This window comes from Podarcis melisellensis, assembly GCF_964234715.1.
Source record: "Podarcis melisellensis genome assembly, chromosome: 12".
NCBI lineage: Eukaryota > Metazoa > Chordata > Lepidosauria > Squamata > Lacertidae > Podarcis > Podarcis melisellensis.
Genome location: NC_138544.1, coordinates 58,891,579 through 58,910,528, shown reverse-complemented (window position 1 = coordinate 58,910,528; position 18,950 = coordinate 58,891,579). Strand labels below are relative to the sequence as shown.

General features: G+C 46.7%; 1 protein-coding gene across 1 annotated transcript in view; it reads right to left on the bottom strand.

Annotated features, from left to right (window-relative positions):
• KRBA1 (KRAB-A domain containing 1) overlaps positions 1-18,950 on the bottom strand; it is a 61,977-nt gene that overhangs the window by 15,334 nt on the left and 27,693 nt on the right. Inside the window, exons 8-20 of the mRNA XM_081931451.1 lie at positions 14,637-14,843; positions 13,462-13,626; positions 10,780-10,953; positions 10,035-10,163; positions 7,842-7,997; positions 7,275-7,418; positions 7,071-7,154; positions 6,157-6,309; positions 5,060-5,224; positions 4,745-4,906; positions 3,408-3,581; positions 2,547-2,705; positions 1,437-1,586 (exon numbers count right to left, since the gene is read on the bottom strand). Coding sequence (XP_081787577.1) covers positions 1,437-1,586; positions 2,547-2,705; positions 3,408-3,581; positions 4,745-4,906; positions 5,060-5,224; positions 6,157-6,309; positions 7,071-7,154; positions 7,275-7,418; positions 7,842-7,997; positions 10,035-10,163; positions 10,780-10,953; positions 13,462-13,626; positions 14,637-14,843 — 2,022 coding nt within the window. The remainder of the gene's footprint in view (positions 1-1,436; positions 1,587-2,546; positions 2,706-3,407; positions 3,582-4,744; positions 4,907-5,059; positions 5,225-6,156; positions 6,310-7,070; positions 7,155-7,274; positions 7,419-7,841; positions 7,998-10,034; positions 10,164-10,779; positions 10,954-13,461; positions 13,627-14,636; positions 14,844-18,950) is intronic.

Below are 18,950 nucleotides of genomic sequence, written 5' to 3'. Positions count from 1 at the left end.
TGGTTCATTTTTCATCTCATAAATCCCTGCATATTTTACCATCCAGCATTCCATTATTACTTCCATCTAAACTCCCTATCTCCCAACCTACTCCAAACCAAAGTACTCCTACTAAACCAGGCATGTCCAAAGTCCGTTTCGGGGGCTAATCAATTTGATTATTTCCTGGGGTAAAATCAATAACTTCAACAACTTTGGGTTCAATCCTAAAAAAAGTTAACAGCCCTCACGGCCCTTCACTTCATCAAATCTGGCCCTCTTTGAAAAAAGTTTGGACATCACTGTACTAAACCATGGGGAGGCAACCTAAGGCCCAGGGGCCGGATCCGGCCCAATTGCCCTCTCAATCCAGCCTGTGGACGGTCCTGGAATCAGCATGTTTTTACATGAGTAGAATGTGTCCTTTTATTTAAAATGCATCTCTGGGTTATTTGTGGGGCATAGCAATTCGTTCATTTTTAAAAAATATATATATAATCCACCCCCCACAAGGTCTGAGTGACAGTGGACCGGCCCCCTGCTGAAAAAGTTTGCTGACCCCTGCCCTAAAACATCTTGTGGTTCCTCCTCTGATATTTAAATGTGCCCATCGATGGCTACTGAACAAAATGGCTACGTCCTGCCTCTGAAAACCAGTTGCTGAGAATCACAAGTAGGAACAGAAGAAGAGACTGGGTGCTGGATGAGACCAATGGCCCATCTAGTCCAGGATCCTGTCCTCAGGTGAGCGACCAGATGCTGGACCACATGGAAGACTGACCGGATCCAGCAAATCTGAACAAATCTAGAGAGATTAGGGTGGGTGATGGATAGAGGACCGTGTCATGGAAGGGAGTGTCATTAAGGGTGAAACTTAATTCTTGCAAATTTCTTCAGTGAGGGACCTTTAAAATATGTTTCTGGGTGTGAGGAATTCAAATCTGCTATTATTTCTGGGATTAGATGACATTTAGCTTGGTAAATTTACAATGGATGGAGAAGCACATAAACTGCTTTTGGAAAACCAAAAAAATTTAAATTTACCTTCTGAGAATGCAAATAATAATAATAACAATAACAATACTGCTGTAATTACTTGGCAATCATTTTAATATCTTCTATGCAGTTTTACACACATTTTACTCACCAAGCAAAACTAAATTATATTAAAATGAATTCCCAAGTCATGCTACAACACTTTTTAGCACCCCTCCTTTTTGGAATTTCAAAGCTGAAAAATTAAAACACACCCTAATGTCACGCGAGTAAATTAATTTGGAATACGCAGAAAATACAAAAAGTAAAGGAGGGGAAAGGAAGTCAAGTTTTGAAATGTTAAAATGATTGTAAAATGATTGAAACGTACAAAACTAAAGATAATAAAATAATTTATTTTAATGTCACATTCCCCGATGTTCTCCCCAGCCCTGCAGATTCCTCCCTGCTCCTTTCCTTACCTCTGTCCCACAGCCTCTGCAAAGACGCCACCATCCTCCTGGGCTTCTGGGCAGAGAGGTCGCTTCCCGTAGGAACGGCGTTTGGGCAAGAAACCCCACCCAGCGGGATCTCTTTCAAGCACTTCTCCAGGCCTTGAAGGGGTGGAATCCCTGAAGGAAGAGAAGGGCGAGTAATAATAATAATAAGAAGAAGAACTTTTATTTATATCCCGCCCTCCCCAGCCGAAGCCGGGCTCAGGGCGGCTAACAACAATAAAACAGTACAAAAGTACAGCACAAACAACACTCTAAAATCATTCATTATAAAATTGATTCAAATCAAGCCACTGGCAACCATTGTGCCAGAGCTCCACGAAGATTGCTGAGGGAGGGGGTCAGACTGTGCCTTGGCCAAAGGCCTGGTGGAACAGCTCTGTCTTGCAGGCCCTGCGGAAAGATGTCAAGTCCCGCAGGGCCCTGGTCTCTTGGGACAGAGCGTTCCATCAAGTCAGGGCCAGTACTGAAAAGGCCCTGGCTCTGGTTGAGACCAATCTAACCACTTTGCGACCTGGGACCTCCAAGATGTTTTTATTTGAAGACCATAAGTTTCTCTGTGGGGCATACCAGGAGAGGCGGTCCCGTAGGTACGAGGGTCCTAGGCCGTATAGGGCTGTAAAGGTTAAAACCAGCACCTTCAACCTGACCCTGTACTCCACCGGGAGCCAGTGCAGCTGGTATAGCACCGGGTGAATGTGATCTCGCAGTGAAGACCCCATAAGGAGTCTCGCTGCAGCATTCTGCACCTGCTGGAGTTTCTGGGTCAGTCTCAAGGGCAGCCCCACGTAGAGCGAGTTACAATAATCCAGTGGATCACAGTGGGTAGGTCAAGGCGAGAGAGGTAAGGGGCCAAATGCTTAGCTGTGAGTAGCAAGTGAAAACCAGGCAAAATCTGTTATAGACACAAAATCATAGAACAGCAGAGTTGGAAGGGGTACCCCAGGGGCCATCTAGTCCAACCTGCTGCAACACAGGAATCACAACGGGGAAAAAGGCCCGGCAAGCTGCATCTGGAATAAATGGTGCCAAATCATTTCGGGGTGGGGGTGACTGAGAAGCTGAGCCTCGTCTTACCTGCCTCCTTCGCGGGACTCTCTCCCGCACCCAATTTCCCTTGTCCGTCGGAAGAGCTGCTGGCCACAGAGCGGAAGAAGTGGCCGCTTGGGGCGCCAGGGAGCTCCTTTGAGTAGCCCTCCAGCACCATTTGCAAGGGGGTGCCGTTTTGGCTGAGACCTATGGCGACAGAGGAAGAAAAGAGGCATTCTTCTGGGTTTGCTCTCTAGCTCCCAACAACCCGCTCTCTCAACTTCGCTGCGCTTGAGTTGCAAAAGGAGAGCAGACAGCAACCTTTTATTTTTGGGATTGCAGATCAAGGCTAAGCAGGCTACAGATGCGAAACAGAACCGTTTTCTCAGCAGGGGCGTCGGGCACATTTAGAAAAAGAAGAAGAAAATCTTGATTCTTTTGGTTTTATGACTTCTTATCTTTTATTCTTTGTGTGGCTTATTTAACATACGCCGCTTAGAAAGGGTAATAATTTGTCATATTGTGAATCTCTCTGTGCATAATCGGTGCATAGTTGAGCTGTGGAACTCCCTCCCACTGGAGGCAGGGATCGGCCACCAACTTCAATGGCTTTAAAGGGGGATTGGACAAATTCGCGGAGGAAGAGAGGGCTATGGAGGGCTCCCAGCCACAATGGCTACTGCTCAACCTCTGGAGAGAGCAATGCTTCTGAATACCAGCTACTGGAAACCAAAGGAAGGGGGGAGTTGCTCTATTGCTCAGATCCCGCTTGCGGGTTTGCTACTGACATCTGGTCGGATACCGTATGCCCAGCCCTCTTTTAAAGCTATCCAGGTCAGTGGCCATCTCAGCCTCCTGTGGCAGGGAGTTCCACAGTTTAACTCTGCGCTGTTACTTTTACCGCCTCACCTTCCTCCTTCCGGGTCCACCTCCCTGGCTCCGGGGTCCACCTGTGCAGCCTGTCTGGGGAGCTGCTGATGGAGGAGCTGACGGCCGGCGACCACGGCTGGCTGGGGGTGTTTGGGGGCAGCTCCCTCAGGCACCGCTCCAGGCCTTGCAAGGGGGTGCTGTTCCGGCTGGGTCCTACCGAGAAAGGGCATGCAAAGCTGTCGGCTACACAACTGTACCACGCTTACCATGCTGCTATTAATTTATCATCTAGGTACCAACTTTCATTCCAAGAAGAAATACCAAAACAGTCAAGGAATCATGGAATCACGGAGTTAGAAGGGATCATAGAGTCATCGATGACTCTATGATCCCTAGACCAACCCCATGCAAAGCAGAGATAGTATCTTAAGGACAACAGCAAAATGACACTCAAACCGACTGCAGAAACACAGCTACCTGGAACAAAAAATCACAGTAAAACAACAGGTTTGAAACATGCATAATTAAAATATACAATGTACAAGTACATTAAAACAGCGTAACAATTAAAACAGATTAGCGGTTCCCTAAAACATCAAACATCGAAAAGTATTATTGTTTCTGAAGGCAGCCCCGTATAGGGAAGTTTTTAATGTTTGATGTTTCTATTATTTGGGGGGGTGTTATTGGGTTGTTGTTTTTATTGATTATATATGTTGTGATCTTTTCTGTGAACTGCCCTGAGACTTCCGGGTATAGGGCAGTATATAAACTCAAATAATAATAATAATAATAATAATAATAATAATAATAATGTTTTTCTATTTGTTGGAAGCCAAACAGAGTGGCTGGGGCAATCCAGTCAAATGGGAGAACAATGCAGGGCTACCTTCAGATGTCTTATAATAGTCATATAGTTGTTTACCCTGGGGGTGGGCGGGATTGCCTAGGGGGCGCTAGGAGGTATTGGGGCACTGGATACGTAAATGACTATCGGACTTTAAAAAGCTGGCATTGCTGGATCAAGTGCACTTAATTCTGCTGAATTAAAGAAACTAAACTGTTTTAATTGGATTCTGAATAAATGTGCAAGCCACTGTTCTGAACAATGCTTTTTTTGTAGGGCAGGTAAGCAGTTGCTGGGGATGAGCTGATGGAACCAAGGAGAAAGCCCCGCCCCCAAAAAGTTTGGGAACCACTGAAAGAGAACAACGATCAAAGAAAGAGAGTCCACATGAGGGGAATGCTTGAGTCTTCAGAGGCCGACGGAATGCCAAAACTGATGGGGCTCCCAACATTTCAGCAGCGAAGGTATTCTTCGCCATTTCGGGCTGGAGGTTTCCATCCGGCCTCCAACCCTGATGCTCGCCACTCACCTTCCTCCCTCCTCATCCACCTCCCTGCCTCCGGGGTCCACCTGTGGAGCCTGTCTGGGGAGCTGCTGACGGCTGGCGAGGAGGGCTGGCTGGGCGAGCTCAGGGGGAGCTCCTTCAGACACCGTTCCAGCCCCTGCAGAGGGGTGCCATTCCGACTGAGCCCTGCGGACACGACAGGAAGCAAAGCTGGCTCAGGACAGAGATCAAATATTCTGCCCAAGGGAAACAATGGCGTTGTTGGCAGGTGGATCTGGGCCGCGACCACAACTGTCCAGCCTCACCGGCTCCCGGCAACATCATGCAGCTGAGTCTCACCTTCCTCCTTCCTCGCCCACTTCCCGGTCACGGGGGTCCGCCGGGGGAGCCTGTCTGGGGAGCTGCCGATGGAGGAGCTGATGGTCGGCGAACAGGGCTGGCTGTGGGCGCCAGTGGGGACCTCCTTCAGACACCTCTCCAGGCCTTGCAAGGGGGTGCTGAGTCCTGAGGGTGGGGAAGGAGGAAGAGAACAGTAAGCCGGCTCCTAAACCAGAAGGCCTGAAGCTCAATAAGAACATCAAAAGAGTCTGTTGGACCAGGGCCAGTGGCCTGTCTAGTCTGGCACCCTCTTCTTACAGTGGTCAACCAGATGGTTATTTATTCAATTCAGCCTTTCACCATAGATCTCAGGGCAGGCTCACGACATAAAATTATAATATAAGAAGCACAAAATTTTCTGAAGAATTTTAAGAACAAAACCAAACGGATGCCTGCAGGAAATCTGCAAGTAGGATTCGAACACAAGAGCAACACTCTCCTCTCCTATGGTTTTCAGCTACTGGTATTTGGAAGGCTTGTCCAACCGTGGCCACAGAGAACGGCCACCCAGGCTAGTAGCCACCGAGAGCCCTCTCCTCCTCCATGAATTGGTCTATTCCTCTTTGGAAGCCATCCGAGCTGGTGGCCGTCCCTGCCTCCTGTGGCAAGGAGTTCCACACTTTAACTCTGCTTCTTTCACCCGTCCCGAATCTTCCAACATTTGCTCCACGGGACGCCCACAAGTTCTATTGTTTATGAGAGAGGGAGAAAACACTTCTCTGTCTGCTGTTCTCCAGGCTGTGCCTAATTTTATAAACTTCCATTGTGTTTCCTCTCCCTTGCCTTTCTGCTAAACTAAAAAGTCCAAATGCTGCACCCTTTCTTTTTGCCACCCCTTTTCTGAAACTTCCCCTTTCTATATCCTTTCTGAGCGGAGACACACAGGTTTTTCAAATGTGGTTGCACCATAGATTTAGATATCGGCCGCTCTATTTTCAATCCCTTTCCTAACGATCCACAGAGTGGAATCTGCCTTTTTTTCACGGCTGCCGGTTAGGAGAGGCTCAGGAAATGCCAAGGAGGGTATGGCGAAGCGATGGAGCAAGCCGCCCCCTGACCTTCTCGTGACGTCCCCGCCTTGGATTTCCGCCATTCTGTGTCTGGACCCCGGTGGCTGCTGGAGCGCACCGGAGACAGGCGAGGGTGTTTGGCAGGCGATTCACCAAGGAAGGTCTCCGGCCCTCGAGGGAGAAAACTCTCTGGAAGAGGGTCTGTCGGAATGAAAACAGGAGGCCATCAGTCTCTGTTTGGGCGACCATCACTGATCCTCACCGAATGAGTAGGGGTGCCTTTCCCCAACCTGGCGGCCTCTAGAAGTTCTGGACTACAAATCCCATCAGCCACAGCACCGTATTAGTAAATATACTATTGGTTTATAAAGACCTTAATAACTTGGGACCAGCTTGCCTACAAGATCCCTTTACCTCATAAACACCCACTCAGCAGCTTCCATTGGAGGAACGGGCAGTTACAGGCGCTCCTGAAAGAAAGATGGCACGAGTTCTAATATGTTTTTAGCCTGCTGTTATTTAACTTTCCGAAAATCTGAAATTACTCGTCAATTTGGGTCAGGGATCATTTTTTCTTTTTCTTCTGTAAACCACTTCAAGATGGTTGGTTTTCTTGCAGCCGAGGGGTGTACAACCTTTACAAAATAAATAAAAATAAAGTCTCATCACAGCTATCTGCCCATCACCCATTCCCACCACCCTTCTGAGTAATACCCCTCCCCACCTTCTCACTATATAGAAGGGTCTGGTAACTTCTGCTTCAGTGTATCTGAAGAAGTGTGCATGCACACGAAAGCTCATACCAAGAACTAACTTAGTTGGTCTTTAAGGTGCTACTGGAAGGAATTTTTTTTGTTTTAAAAATAAAGGTGACTGTGATGGTTGGGGACTGATGGGAGTTGTAGTCCCCTGGGAACTCCAGACTGCAGAGAGAGAGCGCAAACCAAATCCCGCCCCCTTACCACAGAGGGCAAGCGATGGAGGGGTGTTGCTCTGCGAGCTGCCTTGCTCCGCCCTCTCTGCTGCGGCCGCATCGCTGCGTGGTTCTGCAGGGAAGAAGAAAACAGAGTCAATCTGGTGCTTTTAAAAATGGGTCCCAGGTCCATTTCTAAGGCTTGAGGGGCTCCCTGCCCCTCCCACCCTTGCCCGCCACCCAGAGGGCGTACCTAATCTTCCTCTCTTTCCTCCTTTCCTTCGCTCTTTTCCTCCTCTTTTTCCAGCCACAGCTTGGGAGACCTGAGGCCGTGGGTCAGGGATGTCCTTCAGGCAGTTCAGGAGCCCATGGAGAGGACTGGTCACTGGGCTCCAGGCTGCGTTGGAAACGAGGGACGAGTTGCAGGATTGGAGAGTTGGAAGGGACCCCCAGGGGTCATCTGGCCCAATCCCCTGCAATGCTCACCACGCAGCAGAGCCAGGAGTCCTCGTCCCCCAGTGGGAAGTAACAGGGTACCCAGAGGCCCCTCCCATTGCCCCGCATCCTGGGAAGCATCTGGCATGGGAGCTGCAGATCCGACACACCCACCTTTAACCCACCTGCTCCAGGTAACTGGGGAGAGAGCCCCCCAGGCAGGCCAGGAGCAGCCCCCTTGATGGAACACAGGACCTGGCTAAGTGTGGACAAGTGTAGGTCTCTTCTGCCTTCTCCAGTCGCTGCGAGTGCGTCATTCCTCTCTTCAAATTCCCTCCCGCCCCAACCAGTCCCTCCGCCCCACCCTGTCTGGACTCTGCCTCACCCTCCGAATATGGGACCCACATCCCCAGGTCCATCCCTGTCTCTGGGCTGCTTTGAGAGAGGGATCCTTCGGGGAGGCTAGGTGTCAGGTCTCGCTCCTCCTCGGGGACTTCCTTCAGGTCTTGCACAAGGTCCTCAGATGGTTCTTCCATTTTAACTGTTGCAGAGAACCAAAGCGGGGGAACCAAGGTCAAAGTGGAGCCAGCCGTCATCTCCCCCCACCTCCCACCCTGCCTGAGAATTCCCAATACTCCAAGGAAAACCATATACAAATTAATTCCTTTGGGGGGAACATATCCAAACATACATTCACACCCCTGAAGGCCCTTTGAGAAGGGCCACAGCTCAGCGGCAGAATATCTGCTTTGACAGAGTTAAGCTTGGTGCATCAGGGGAACGCTCTGAATGTAGTGTATCTTGAGTTCGGTAAGGTTTTTGACAAAGTCCCTCATGATATTCTCATGAGGAAGCTGGAAAAATGTGTGGGAACGTTTATATAATTTAGCAGAGTTTAAACGATCCCCTGTTAGAGTTTATGCAGCGACAAGCAGGTTGCTAACTCGTTTGAGTTCTATCAATAATGATACCTTCCTGGTTGATAATCCCTTTCTGTCCCTCTTAAAGAAAACACACATGAATCTGAATCATATTAACATAAACTACTTTACTTTCAGATTCATTCAGGTTTAGAGTTGTTCCTGAAGGCAGGCTTAGGTTACATAACAGATAAACTGCATACCAGATAGTAGTGAGTCATGAGAAGACTCTGAGCAGTTACCAGTTAACACTCCCTGCAGCAACTGACTGACCAACAAAACTGCCTGCCACACAGAAGCAGTTAGTCCTCTCAGAATGTTGAACTTGACTGACAGCTGTATATCCCACAAAATGTGGGCTGAACTGATTCACCTCGACTGTTAAGTGGATATGTAGCTGGTTGACTGACGAAACCCAGAGGACTCATTAATGGTTCCTCGTCATCCTGGAAAAAAGTGACAAGTGGGGTGCCGCAGGGTTCTGTCCTGGGCAAGTTGTTGCTTAATGTCTTTATAAATGACTTGGATGAAGGAATTGAGGGGATGCTCGTCAAATTTGCAGATGACACCAAACTGGGAGGGGTAGCTTAATGCCACAGAAGACAGAATCAGAATTCAAAATGACCTTAATGGATTGGAGAACTGGGCACAAGCTAACAAAATGAGTTTCATTTTGGGACAAATGTAAGGTTCTGCACTTAGGCAGGAAGAACCAGATGCGCAATATAGGATGGGGGACACCTGGATAAGGATCTCGGGGCCTTGGTGGATCACAAGCTTGACATGAGCCAACTGTGTGATGCAGCAGCAGCAAAAAAAAAGAGCTAAGGTTATTCTAGGCTGCATCAACAGAGGTCTAGTGCCCAGATCCAAGGAAGACATAGTTCCTCTCTGTATGCCTTGGCCAGACCACACCTGGAGTCATATGTCCAGTTCTGGGCACCACAATTTGAGAAGGATGTTGACAAGCTGGAATGTGCGCAGAGGAGGGAGACCAAGATGGTCAAGGGTCTGGAAAAAAAGCCCGATGAGGAACGGTTGAAGGAGCTGAGGATGTTTAGCCTAGAGAAGACTGAGATGTGATACATTAGCCACCTTCAAATATCTGAAAGACTGTCACATGGAAGATGGAGCTAGCTTGTTTTCTGCTACTTCGGAGGGGGGTGGTCACCCCAACCGATGAATTCAAATGACAAGGAAGGGGATTCTGGAAGACACACCAGGAAGAACTTTATGACAGCGAGAACTGCTTGACAGTGGAAGGGGCTCCTTCAGAAACTGGTGGACTCTCTTTCTGCGGAGGTTTTGAAAACAGAGGCTGGATGGCCATCTGTCATGGATGCTTCAGCTGAGATTCCTGCATTGCAGGGGGTTCAACTATAGGGCCCTTAGAGTCCCCTTCAAACTCTGCAGGTCTATCATTCTATAATTAGGCCTAAGGCTGCTTCCTACTGGAGAAATACTCTTCCTCTGAGCTATGACCCTCGTCCTAATTTCATCGGACACAGTACACCAAGTCTGTTATTAATAGTTGGCCGATCTCATCCAAAGTCTTCCAAATGCCTCAGATGGCCAGAAGGAGCTAGATAAAGACAACCCCCTCACCTTTGAACTCCCCCACCTCACCCTGCAACAAGGGTCAATAAGAGGAGTCTTACTTTTGATGCCCAGGACTCTGGTTTCCTCGGCCGCCCCCTCCTTGCCTGGGGCTCCACACGGACTGAGAGGATGATCAGGTCTGTGTGGGTACTGAAGTGACGGGCTGCTGCTCCTTGCTTCCACTTTAACTTTCCCCAAAAAAGGAAAACGCAAAGGCTAAGCCAGAAGCCGGAAACACATCGGAAGAAGAAACAGTCCGCGGTATCTGCACATCCTCATGGCTGGCAGATTAAGCTCGCATCCACACTTCAAGCCAAAGTGTTCAGATAATTTCTCCATAGTGGCTGCTGCCTGAACTTCAGCGAGGTCTCTTCGCTGGGGGAGTCCCGTGAGAAGAGCCCCATGCTGACCCCCTACCCCCGTTGAGATTGCCTGTAAGAGACCAGGATGCTCTCCTGAGATCTGGGAGAGGCTCAGGGAGTGTGGGCTGCCGGTCACTCGAAAACCTGAATGCTGCGTCTGAATGGTTTCCCCCTCGCCCCCCTCCTTTCCCACTCTTTAGCGCTAAATCAGAGCAGACATCAACCCAGAGAAAACCCAAATTGCTGTTTGCTCCGACTGAGCGCTAAAGAGCAGTTTCCCCCGGGGGAAAGAAGAAGCACGAGTGTGGATAAACCCAGAGTTAACCACATTAGAGCTATGAGCCCATTTAACCTCATCCGCTTTCGCCAGGTGCAGGATTTGGCCACAGGAAACATGTCCTCCACGCGGTGGAGGGATCAGTAAACAAACCCAACAGCTTACCCACTGCAAAGATGTTCCTGTCCTTTGCCTCTGACCGGCTCCTTCTCCTGCCTCCTTCAGTCTGGCAGGTGGAAACACGACAGGAGGGAGCAACTGGAGGGCCGGATCCTCCTCGTGCAGCAGCATTTTCCAGGCTAGGGGCAGGCAGCTCCTCATCCACAGCTTCAATTTTAACTGTGCACAGAAATAAGGAATCAGGGCCGCCTCAGACTACCAGTACCACCCCCCAAAAAACCACCAAGGTGAAATTGGGTCCCTAACACCTCAAGGGTTTGAGACCCATCGGCTACCCAATGGACTCACAGCTGTCCATGGAGGCGCAGGTCAGTTCTGTGTCCAAAGCAGCTGCCTACCAGCTCTACCTGGTATGCAGGATGAGACCCTCCCTGCCCGCAGACTGTCTCGCCAGAGTGGTGCATGCTCTGGTTATCTCCCACTTGGACTACTGCAACACGCTCTACGTGGGGCAACCTTTGAAGGTGACCTGGAAACTACAACTAACCCAGAATGCGGCAGCTGGGGGGGCCACTAGGGGCGCATTGGAAGATGGCCGACAATACCATCTCTCCGACCCACACGGGGTAATTAAGAGGCTGTTATGGGAGTAGGCAGCCTCCCTTGTTGCCCCAAGGAAATGGGGAACACTGCCCTTGCCTGCCGTGCCCATAAATCACCCCCTAATTCGAAAGAAGGGGTGAGGGCCCTAGGCAGAATGCCCCCGTGTGGACCTCGGCTCTCCTGGATGCTGTCTCTGATCGCGCACTAGCTGCAGCAATTTGGAATAATTAATTGCAAAAGAAGCAAATGCACATATTTCAAGTGAAGAAGGGGAGTTAAGTCTGCTAATTTAAGTGACCTCTGCGAAAGAAGACGACGGGCTGGAGAAACAGGAATATTTTACGATGAAGATACACCAAAGTCTGGGTATGTCGGCAATGGGACTGAATGGGGGGGGGGAACCTTTTTTACTTTCCTTCTATGTGATTTACCAAGAACCCCTCCTCATCAGAACCGTCGGTTTAACCGACCTAAGCAGGATGATTAAGGTCTGTGTGGAGATAAACTTTAACCAAAAGTATGCTTTATGGAGATCGAGAAGCAGTAAGAGCTTTTGGGAATGGCGCAGCAATTAATTCAAAGTCGCCATCTTGCCAAAGGATTTATAGCTGGGAGGAGGAATGGACCTGTTTTCAGACTGCATTCCTGGTGAATCTCCTCAGAGGTTTTGAGAAAGGAGGCAGATTGGTGAAGATTAATGACGCTAAGACTGTTTTGATGTATGGAAGTGATGTTATATGGAAAACAGTCTGGATATGGCTACTGGACAAAAATAATAATAATATCCACGCAGGATTACAAATTGTTTTAACCAGCTTGTGGAGACTATCAGAGGTCACAAAGAGAAAGGAAAAATATATGAAAATAACAACAAGAGATGTGGAAAAACAATAAGAAAGGACTGGATAGTACTGTGAACATCATATGGTTAGATTTGTGGGCATTAAAACAGCAGCAAGAAGCAAGAAGTTGATTGGATCCCTTCGGAACTTGAAATATGGGTACCCCCAACAAAAACTTAAAATTCGGCTGTGTAATTTGGAAATTATGTAATTTGGTTTGATTTGATGTGATTGGTCGGTTAATAAAAAATTATTCTTAAAAAAAAAAGAATGCGGCAGCTAGACTCGTGACTGGGAGTGGCCACCAAGACCATAGAACACCTGTCCTGAGACCTTCATTGGCTCCCAGTATGTTTCTGAGCATAATTCAAAGTGTTGGTGCTGACCCTGAAAGCCCTAAACAGCCTCAAAGGCCCAGTAGACCTGAAGGAGCGTCTCCACCTCCATTGTTCAGCCCGGACACTGAGGTCCAGCGCCGAGGGCCTTATGGTGGTTCCCTCGCTGCAAGAAGCCAAGTTACAGGGAACCAGGCAGAGGGCCTTCTCGGTAGTGGCCCCTGCCCTGTGGAATGCCCTTCCACCAGATGTAAAAGAGATAAACAACTACCTGACATTTAGAAGACATCTGAAGGCAGTCCTGTTCAGGGAAGTTTTTAATGTGCAACATTTTAATGTATTTATAATCTTTGTTGGAAGCCGCCCCCCTATGTTATTACGTATTGCACATTTTGCTTTGCTGTTAGTCACTTGGCAAATCATCTTCTGAGGCCCTCCTTCATGTACCTCCTCCTTGAGAGGTCCGGAAGGTGGCAAAATGAGAACGGGGCCTTTTCTGCACTGGCTACCCATTTGTGGGAATGCTGTCCCCGGGGAGGTTCACCTGGCCCCTTCATTATACACCTTTAGGCGCCTGGCAAAAACGTTCCTCTTTAACCATGCCTTTGGTTGACCTGATGGGTCACCCTATACCGTTTTAAAACGTGGCTCTTTTTTGGGGGGGGGGGTGTTATTGGGTTATTGTTCTTATTTTGATTTTATATATTGTGATATTTTCTGTGAACCGCCCTGAGACCTCCAGGTATCAGGCGGAATATAAATTCAATCAATCAATCAATCAATCAATCAATCAAGTAAGTCATTGTAGAGCTGGAAGTGACCCCAGAGATCCATCTCGTCTAACCCCTTAAATGCAAGGAAGTCCAGGCAAGGTGCCAGGATGGACCAGAAGGAACTGCTGGGCATCCTTAAACCCGAGCGTGTTTTTGCACTATGTTCAGACCCACCTTGGCCAGGGGGAGACCCACAGGTCCCTTCCCTCATCTTCTGCTGCAGGCCTGGCTGCCAGCCACTGCTGGGGTCCCTGCGGGATGTGTGAGGGGCCTGGTGGACGATCAGTTCCTTCAGGCACTTCAGCAGCCCTTGCAGGGGCTTCTCCTCTGCAGCCGTTTCTGAGAGAGAAGAAGAACAAGCTGCGTTGTCGTTTGGGGAAGGGCCGCCAAGCCAGGCTGGGAAAGGAAGGTGAATAATAATAATAATAATAATAATAATAATAATAATTTATTATTTACACCTTGCCCATCTGGCTGGGTTTTCCTAGCCACTCAGGGCAGCTCCCAACAGAATATTAATAATAATAAAAAAGTGACAAAGCATCGAACATTGAAAACTTCCCCAAACAGGGCTGCCTTCAGATGTCTTCTAAAAGTCTGGTAGTTGTTGTTCTCTTTGACATCTGGTGGGAGGGCGTTCCACAAGGCAGGTGCCACTACCAAGAAGGCCCTCTGCCTGTAACTTGGCTTCTTGCAGGGAGGGAACCGCCAGAAGGCCCTTGGCTCTGGACCTCAGTGTCCGGGCAGAACGATGGGGGTGGAGACGCTCCTTCAGGTATACTGGACCGAGGCCGTTTAGGGCTTTCAAGGTCAGCACCAACACTTTGAATTGTGCTCGGAAACGTACTGGGAGCCAATATAGGTCTTGCAAGACCGGTGTTATCGGCGGCTGCTCCCAGTCCCCAGTCTAGCTGCTGCATTCTGGATTAGTTGTAGTTTCCGGGTCACCTTCAAAGGTAGCCCCACGTAGAGCACATTGCAGTAGTCCAAGCGGGAGATAACCAGAGCATGTACCACTCTGGCGAGACAGTGTGCAGGCAGGTAGGGTCTCAGCCTGCGTACCAGATGGAGCTGGGAGACAGCTGCCCTGGACACAGAATTGAGCTGTGCCTCCATGGACAGCTGTGAGTCCAAAATGACTCCCAGGCTGCACACCTGGTCCTTCAGGGGCACAGTTGCCCCATTCAGTACCAGGGAGTCCCCCACACCAGCCTGCCCCCTGACTCAATCACAGAAACGACTTTCTGACGGGAAGAGCTCTTCGACGGTGGAACAGGCATCACAGATCACACCCAAATGAACAGATCCGTTCCTTCATCCCAAACCTCCTCCTTCCTGAGTTTACGAACCTTGCGTGAGGCTTGGGTGCGAGTGCTTTGAAACGCCTTCCTGGCAGGCTCTCGGATCCAGGGACTTGGGCCGTGCCGTCTCTCTCCCGGAAGAGCAGCTCGATAAAGAGGCACCGACAGATGCACCAAGAGCATCAGGCAATTCCGCTCCTCCTTCCTTCCAGGAATTTAGCAGAGGTTCATGGCCAGGATCTGCAGCAGATTCTGCTGAAACAAAAGAAATCAAGAATGCATTGCATCAGCGTTTGGCCTCTCCTGCTGGAAGTTTAGGTGTAACTCTTTCCATCTAATGCAGCGGTTCTCAACCTGTGGGTCCCCAGATGTTGTTGAACTACAACTCCCATCACCCCTAGCTAGCAAGGCCAGAGCTCAGGGATGATGGGAGTTGTGGTCCAACAACATCTGGGGACCCGCAGGTTGAGAACCGCTGCATTAGTCAGAAAGAAGATAAAGTCCCGACCAGAGAAGGCAGGCAGATCAAGTTGACGGATTATGCCGAAATGGCAAAAAGGAGTGGAAGAGTCAGAAATCAGGAAGACCAAAATTTTAATAAGGAATGGGAGAAATTTATGACCTATCTTAAAAGCCATTGTAAACAGTGAAAATCATTGGTAGGATTAGAATATCACTTGTACTTTCATGGTGGATTTTGGATATGACGGAGATGGAAAAGATTTAGATTATCATAAAAGATGCAGGAGGAAATTATTAATACTAGGACCCACAAAGGGGAGGAGGGAAGTCCTGGAGATTCCTTGGATATTCCTTTGATATGTGACTGTAAAGTTTTAATGTGAAAAATGAAATAAATAAATGTACGGGGGGGAAAGGAAGTCTGGGTTCAACTCAGCTCGCCGAGAGCGGTTTGCATGGGTTAACAAGGGGCATCATTTTAGGAGGTGAAACTTAATCGTTCTTCGTTTCTTCAGTGAAGGGTCTTAAAAATATGTTTCAGGTGTGAGGAATTCAAATCTGCTATTATTTTTGTGAACAGACGTTTAGCTTGGCAACTCTACATTTGATGAAGAAGCACATTAAGCGCTTTTGGAAAACCAAAGAATTTTAATTGTACCTTCTGGAAATGTCAGGCAATGCTAAATGATTAAAAAATAAATTATATATACAGTATATATATATATATATAAATCCCAAGAGATTTTAAGGGAAATAAAGTATTATCAGACTCAATATATGGAATTGGTGAACGAGGAGATAGAATGGAAAATAAAACAAATGAGGCAAAAAACTTTTGAATCAGCAGATAAATGTGGGAAACTCCTGTCATGGCAATTGAAAAAGAGACAAAAGCTGAATACGGTGACATCGCTCGAAGTGGATGGTAAATATCTTAACAAGCCAAATGAGATCAGTAATTGTTTTCAAAGTTTTTTCAAGAAGTTATATGCTCAAGGGCCAAAGAAAGAACAAGAGATTGAAGATTTTATCAAAAAGTATGGTCTATCAAAGATCTCGGAAAAGAACAGGAGGATCTTAAATGAGAAAATCACAGACCAAGAAATAGAGGGTGCCATTCAAAATATGCAATTGGGGAAATCACCAGGACCAGATGGGTTGACTGCGAGATATTATAAAGCATTGAAGGAATGGCTGATACAACCATTGAAAGAAGTCTGCAACCAAATTTTGGAGGGGAAAAAGGCTCCCGAATCGTGGAAAGAAGCATTCATCTCACTTATACCGAAGACAGAAACTGAGAAACACCAAGTTAAGAACTACCGCCCTATATCACTTTTAAATGTGGATTATAAAATTTTTGCAGATATCCTAGCAAAAAGATTTTAAAAAGTGTTACAAGAGGAGGTTCATAAAGACCAAACAGGCTTTCTCCCAGGGAGACATATGTCAGAAAATGTGAGGAACATTATAGACATTTTGGAACTGTTGGAGACTGACATAAATAGAAAAGCAGTTTTGATTTTTGTGGATGCGGAGAAAGCCTTCGACAATATTTGTTGGAGTTTTATGAAGAGGAATCTCCAAGGGATGGGGGTAGGCCAAAACTTTGAAAACGGTATAGGGGCTATATATTCTGAACAAAGAGCTAAACTAATTGTGAATGGTATGGTTATGGACGAAATCCCAATAGAAAATGGGACACGACAGGGATGCCCAATGTCCCCTCTATTGTTTATATCAGCCCTGGAGGTACTGTTGAACATGATTAGAAGGGACCAGCAGGTAGAAGGAATACGACTGGGAGCAAAGCATTATAAGTTGAGGGCATTTGCAGACGATCTAGTCTTGACTTTGCAACAACCTGAAGCCAGTACAAAAAGAGTTTTAGAACTTATTGAAGAATTTGGTCAAGTGGCAGGTTTTAAACTAAATAAGCAAAAGACAAAGGTGCTGGGGAAAAATTTGACGTTGGGGGAAAAAGAGAATTTTCAAAAGGAAACTGGTTTGGAAATAACAAAAAAAGTTAAATACCTGGGGGTGAATTTAACATCTAAAAATGTGAATTTATTTAAAGATAATTATGAGAAATGTTGGTTGGAAGTGAAGAAAGATCTTGACATATGGTCTAGGTTGAGACTCTCCTTGTTAGGCCGAATTGCTGTTATTAAGATGAATGTATTGCCGAGATTGTTGTTTTTGTTTCAGACACTGCAAATTTTGGATAAGATGGACTGTTTCAAGAAGTGGCAGAAAGATGTATCTAATTTTGTCTGGCAGGGCAAAAAGCCCAGAATAAAGTTTAAAATTTTAACGGATGCAAAGGATAGAGGGGGCTTTGCCCTGCCGGACTTAAGACTTTATTATGAAGCAGCAGCTTTTTGCTGGCTGAAACAATGGCTACTTCTTGAGAACACAGACATCTTAGATTTAGAAGGGCACGATAATAACTTCGGCTGGCACGCATATTTATGGTATGACAAGGTAAAGGTGCACAGAGGTTTTAAAAACCACATTGTTAGGAAAGCATTGTTCAATGTATGGAACCGTTATAAAGATTTGTTGGAGAATAAAACCCCCAGGTGGTTGTCACCCCTGGAAGCCAAGGCGGTAAAAAAACTTAATATGGATTCAGATTGGCCAAAATATGGTGAAATCCTAGAATATGATGGTGAAAAGATTAAATTACAGAGTATGGAGAAATTAAAACCTAAAGTCCGAGACTGGTTACATTACCAGCAGATTAATGAGACGTTCAAGCAAGACAGGAAAGTAGGATTTCAGAAGGAGAGGTCAAAGTTAGAAACAGAATTATTGGAGCCCAATACTAAGAATTTGTCTAGAATGTATAGTTTGCTGCTGAAATGGAATACACAGGATGAAACAGTAAAATCAGCAATGATTAAATGGGCACAAGACATTGGTCATGATATTATGTTTGCAGACTGGGAACGGTTATGGAACACAGGTATTAAATTCACGGCATGTAGTGCCTTAAAAGAGAATATAATGAAAATGATCTACAGGTGGTACATGACCCCAACCAGGCTAGCAAGGATATATCACTTGCCCAATAACAATTGCTGGAAATGCAATGAATGTGAAGGAACTTTTTACCACCTTTGGTGGACCTGCCCAAAGATTAAGGCCTACTGGGAGATGATCTATAATGAAATTAAGAAAATCCTTCAGTGGACATTTGTTAAGAAACCGGAGGCTTTTCTCTTGGGCATGGTCGACCAAACGGTACCAAGGGAAGATAGAACATTCTTCATGTATGTAACCACGGCGGCAAGAATTCTATTGGCAAAGTATTGGAAGACTCAAGAACTACCTACTCTGGAAGAATGGCAAACCAAGGTGACAGAATTTATGGGACTGGCTGAGATGACCGGCAGAATCCGTGACCAGAGGAGAGAGACGGTGGAAGAGGACTGGAGGAAGTTTAAAATTTATCTTAAGAACTATTGTAAAATTTTGGAATGTTGAGATGTCAAAGGGTATGAGATACAGAATTATAGCTGTTAAATTGGAAATACGAGAAAATTTAAGGAAAAATAACTTTGAATTTGAACGAAGGATTGCTAAGAACTGACATTTTAAAATTAAGGATGCAGTGAAGGGGAGGTTTGGGGAAGTCACATTATGTGTCAGTTTGTATTGTTTTGTTGTTTTTGTTTTGTATGTTTTGTTATTTTCTATGTTTGTGAAAATTAATAAAAATATTTTAATATATATATATATATATCCTAGAACTTCCAGTATTTGGCAATCATTTTTAATGATTTCTATGCCATTTTACACACATACCAAGCAAAACTAAATTGTATTGATCTAAACAAAAGATCTGGTGAGTTTCCAAGTCACATTACAACTTTTTAGCACCCCTTGGTTTTGAAA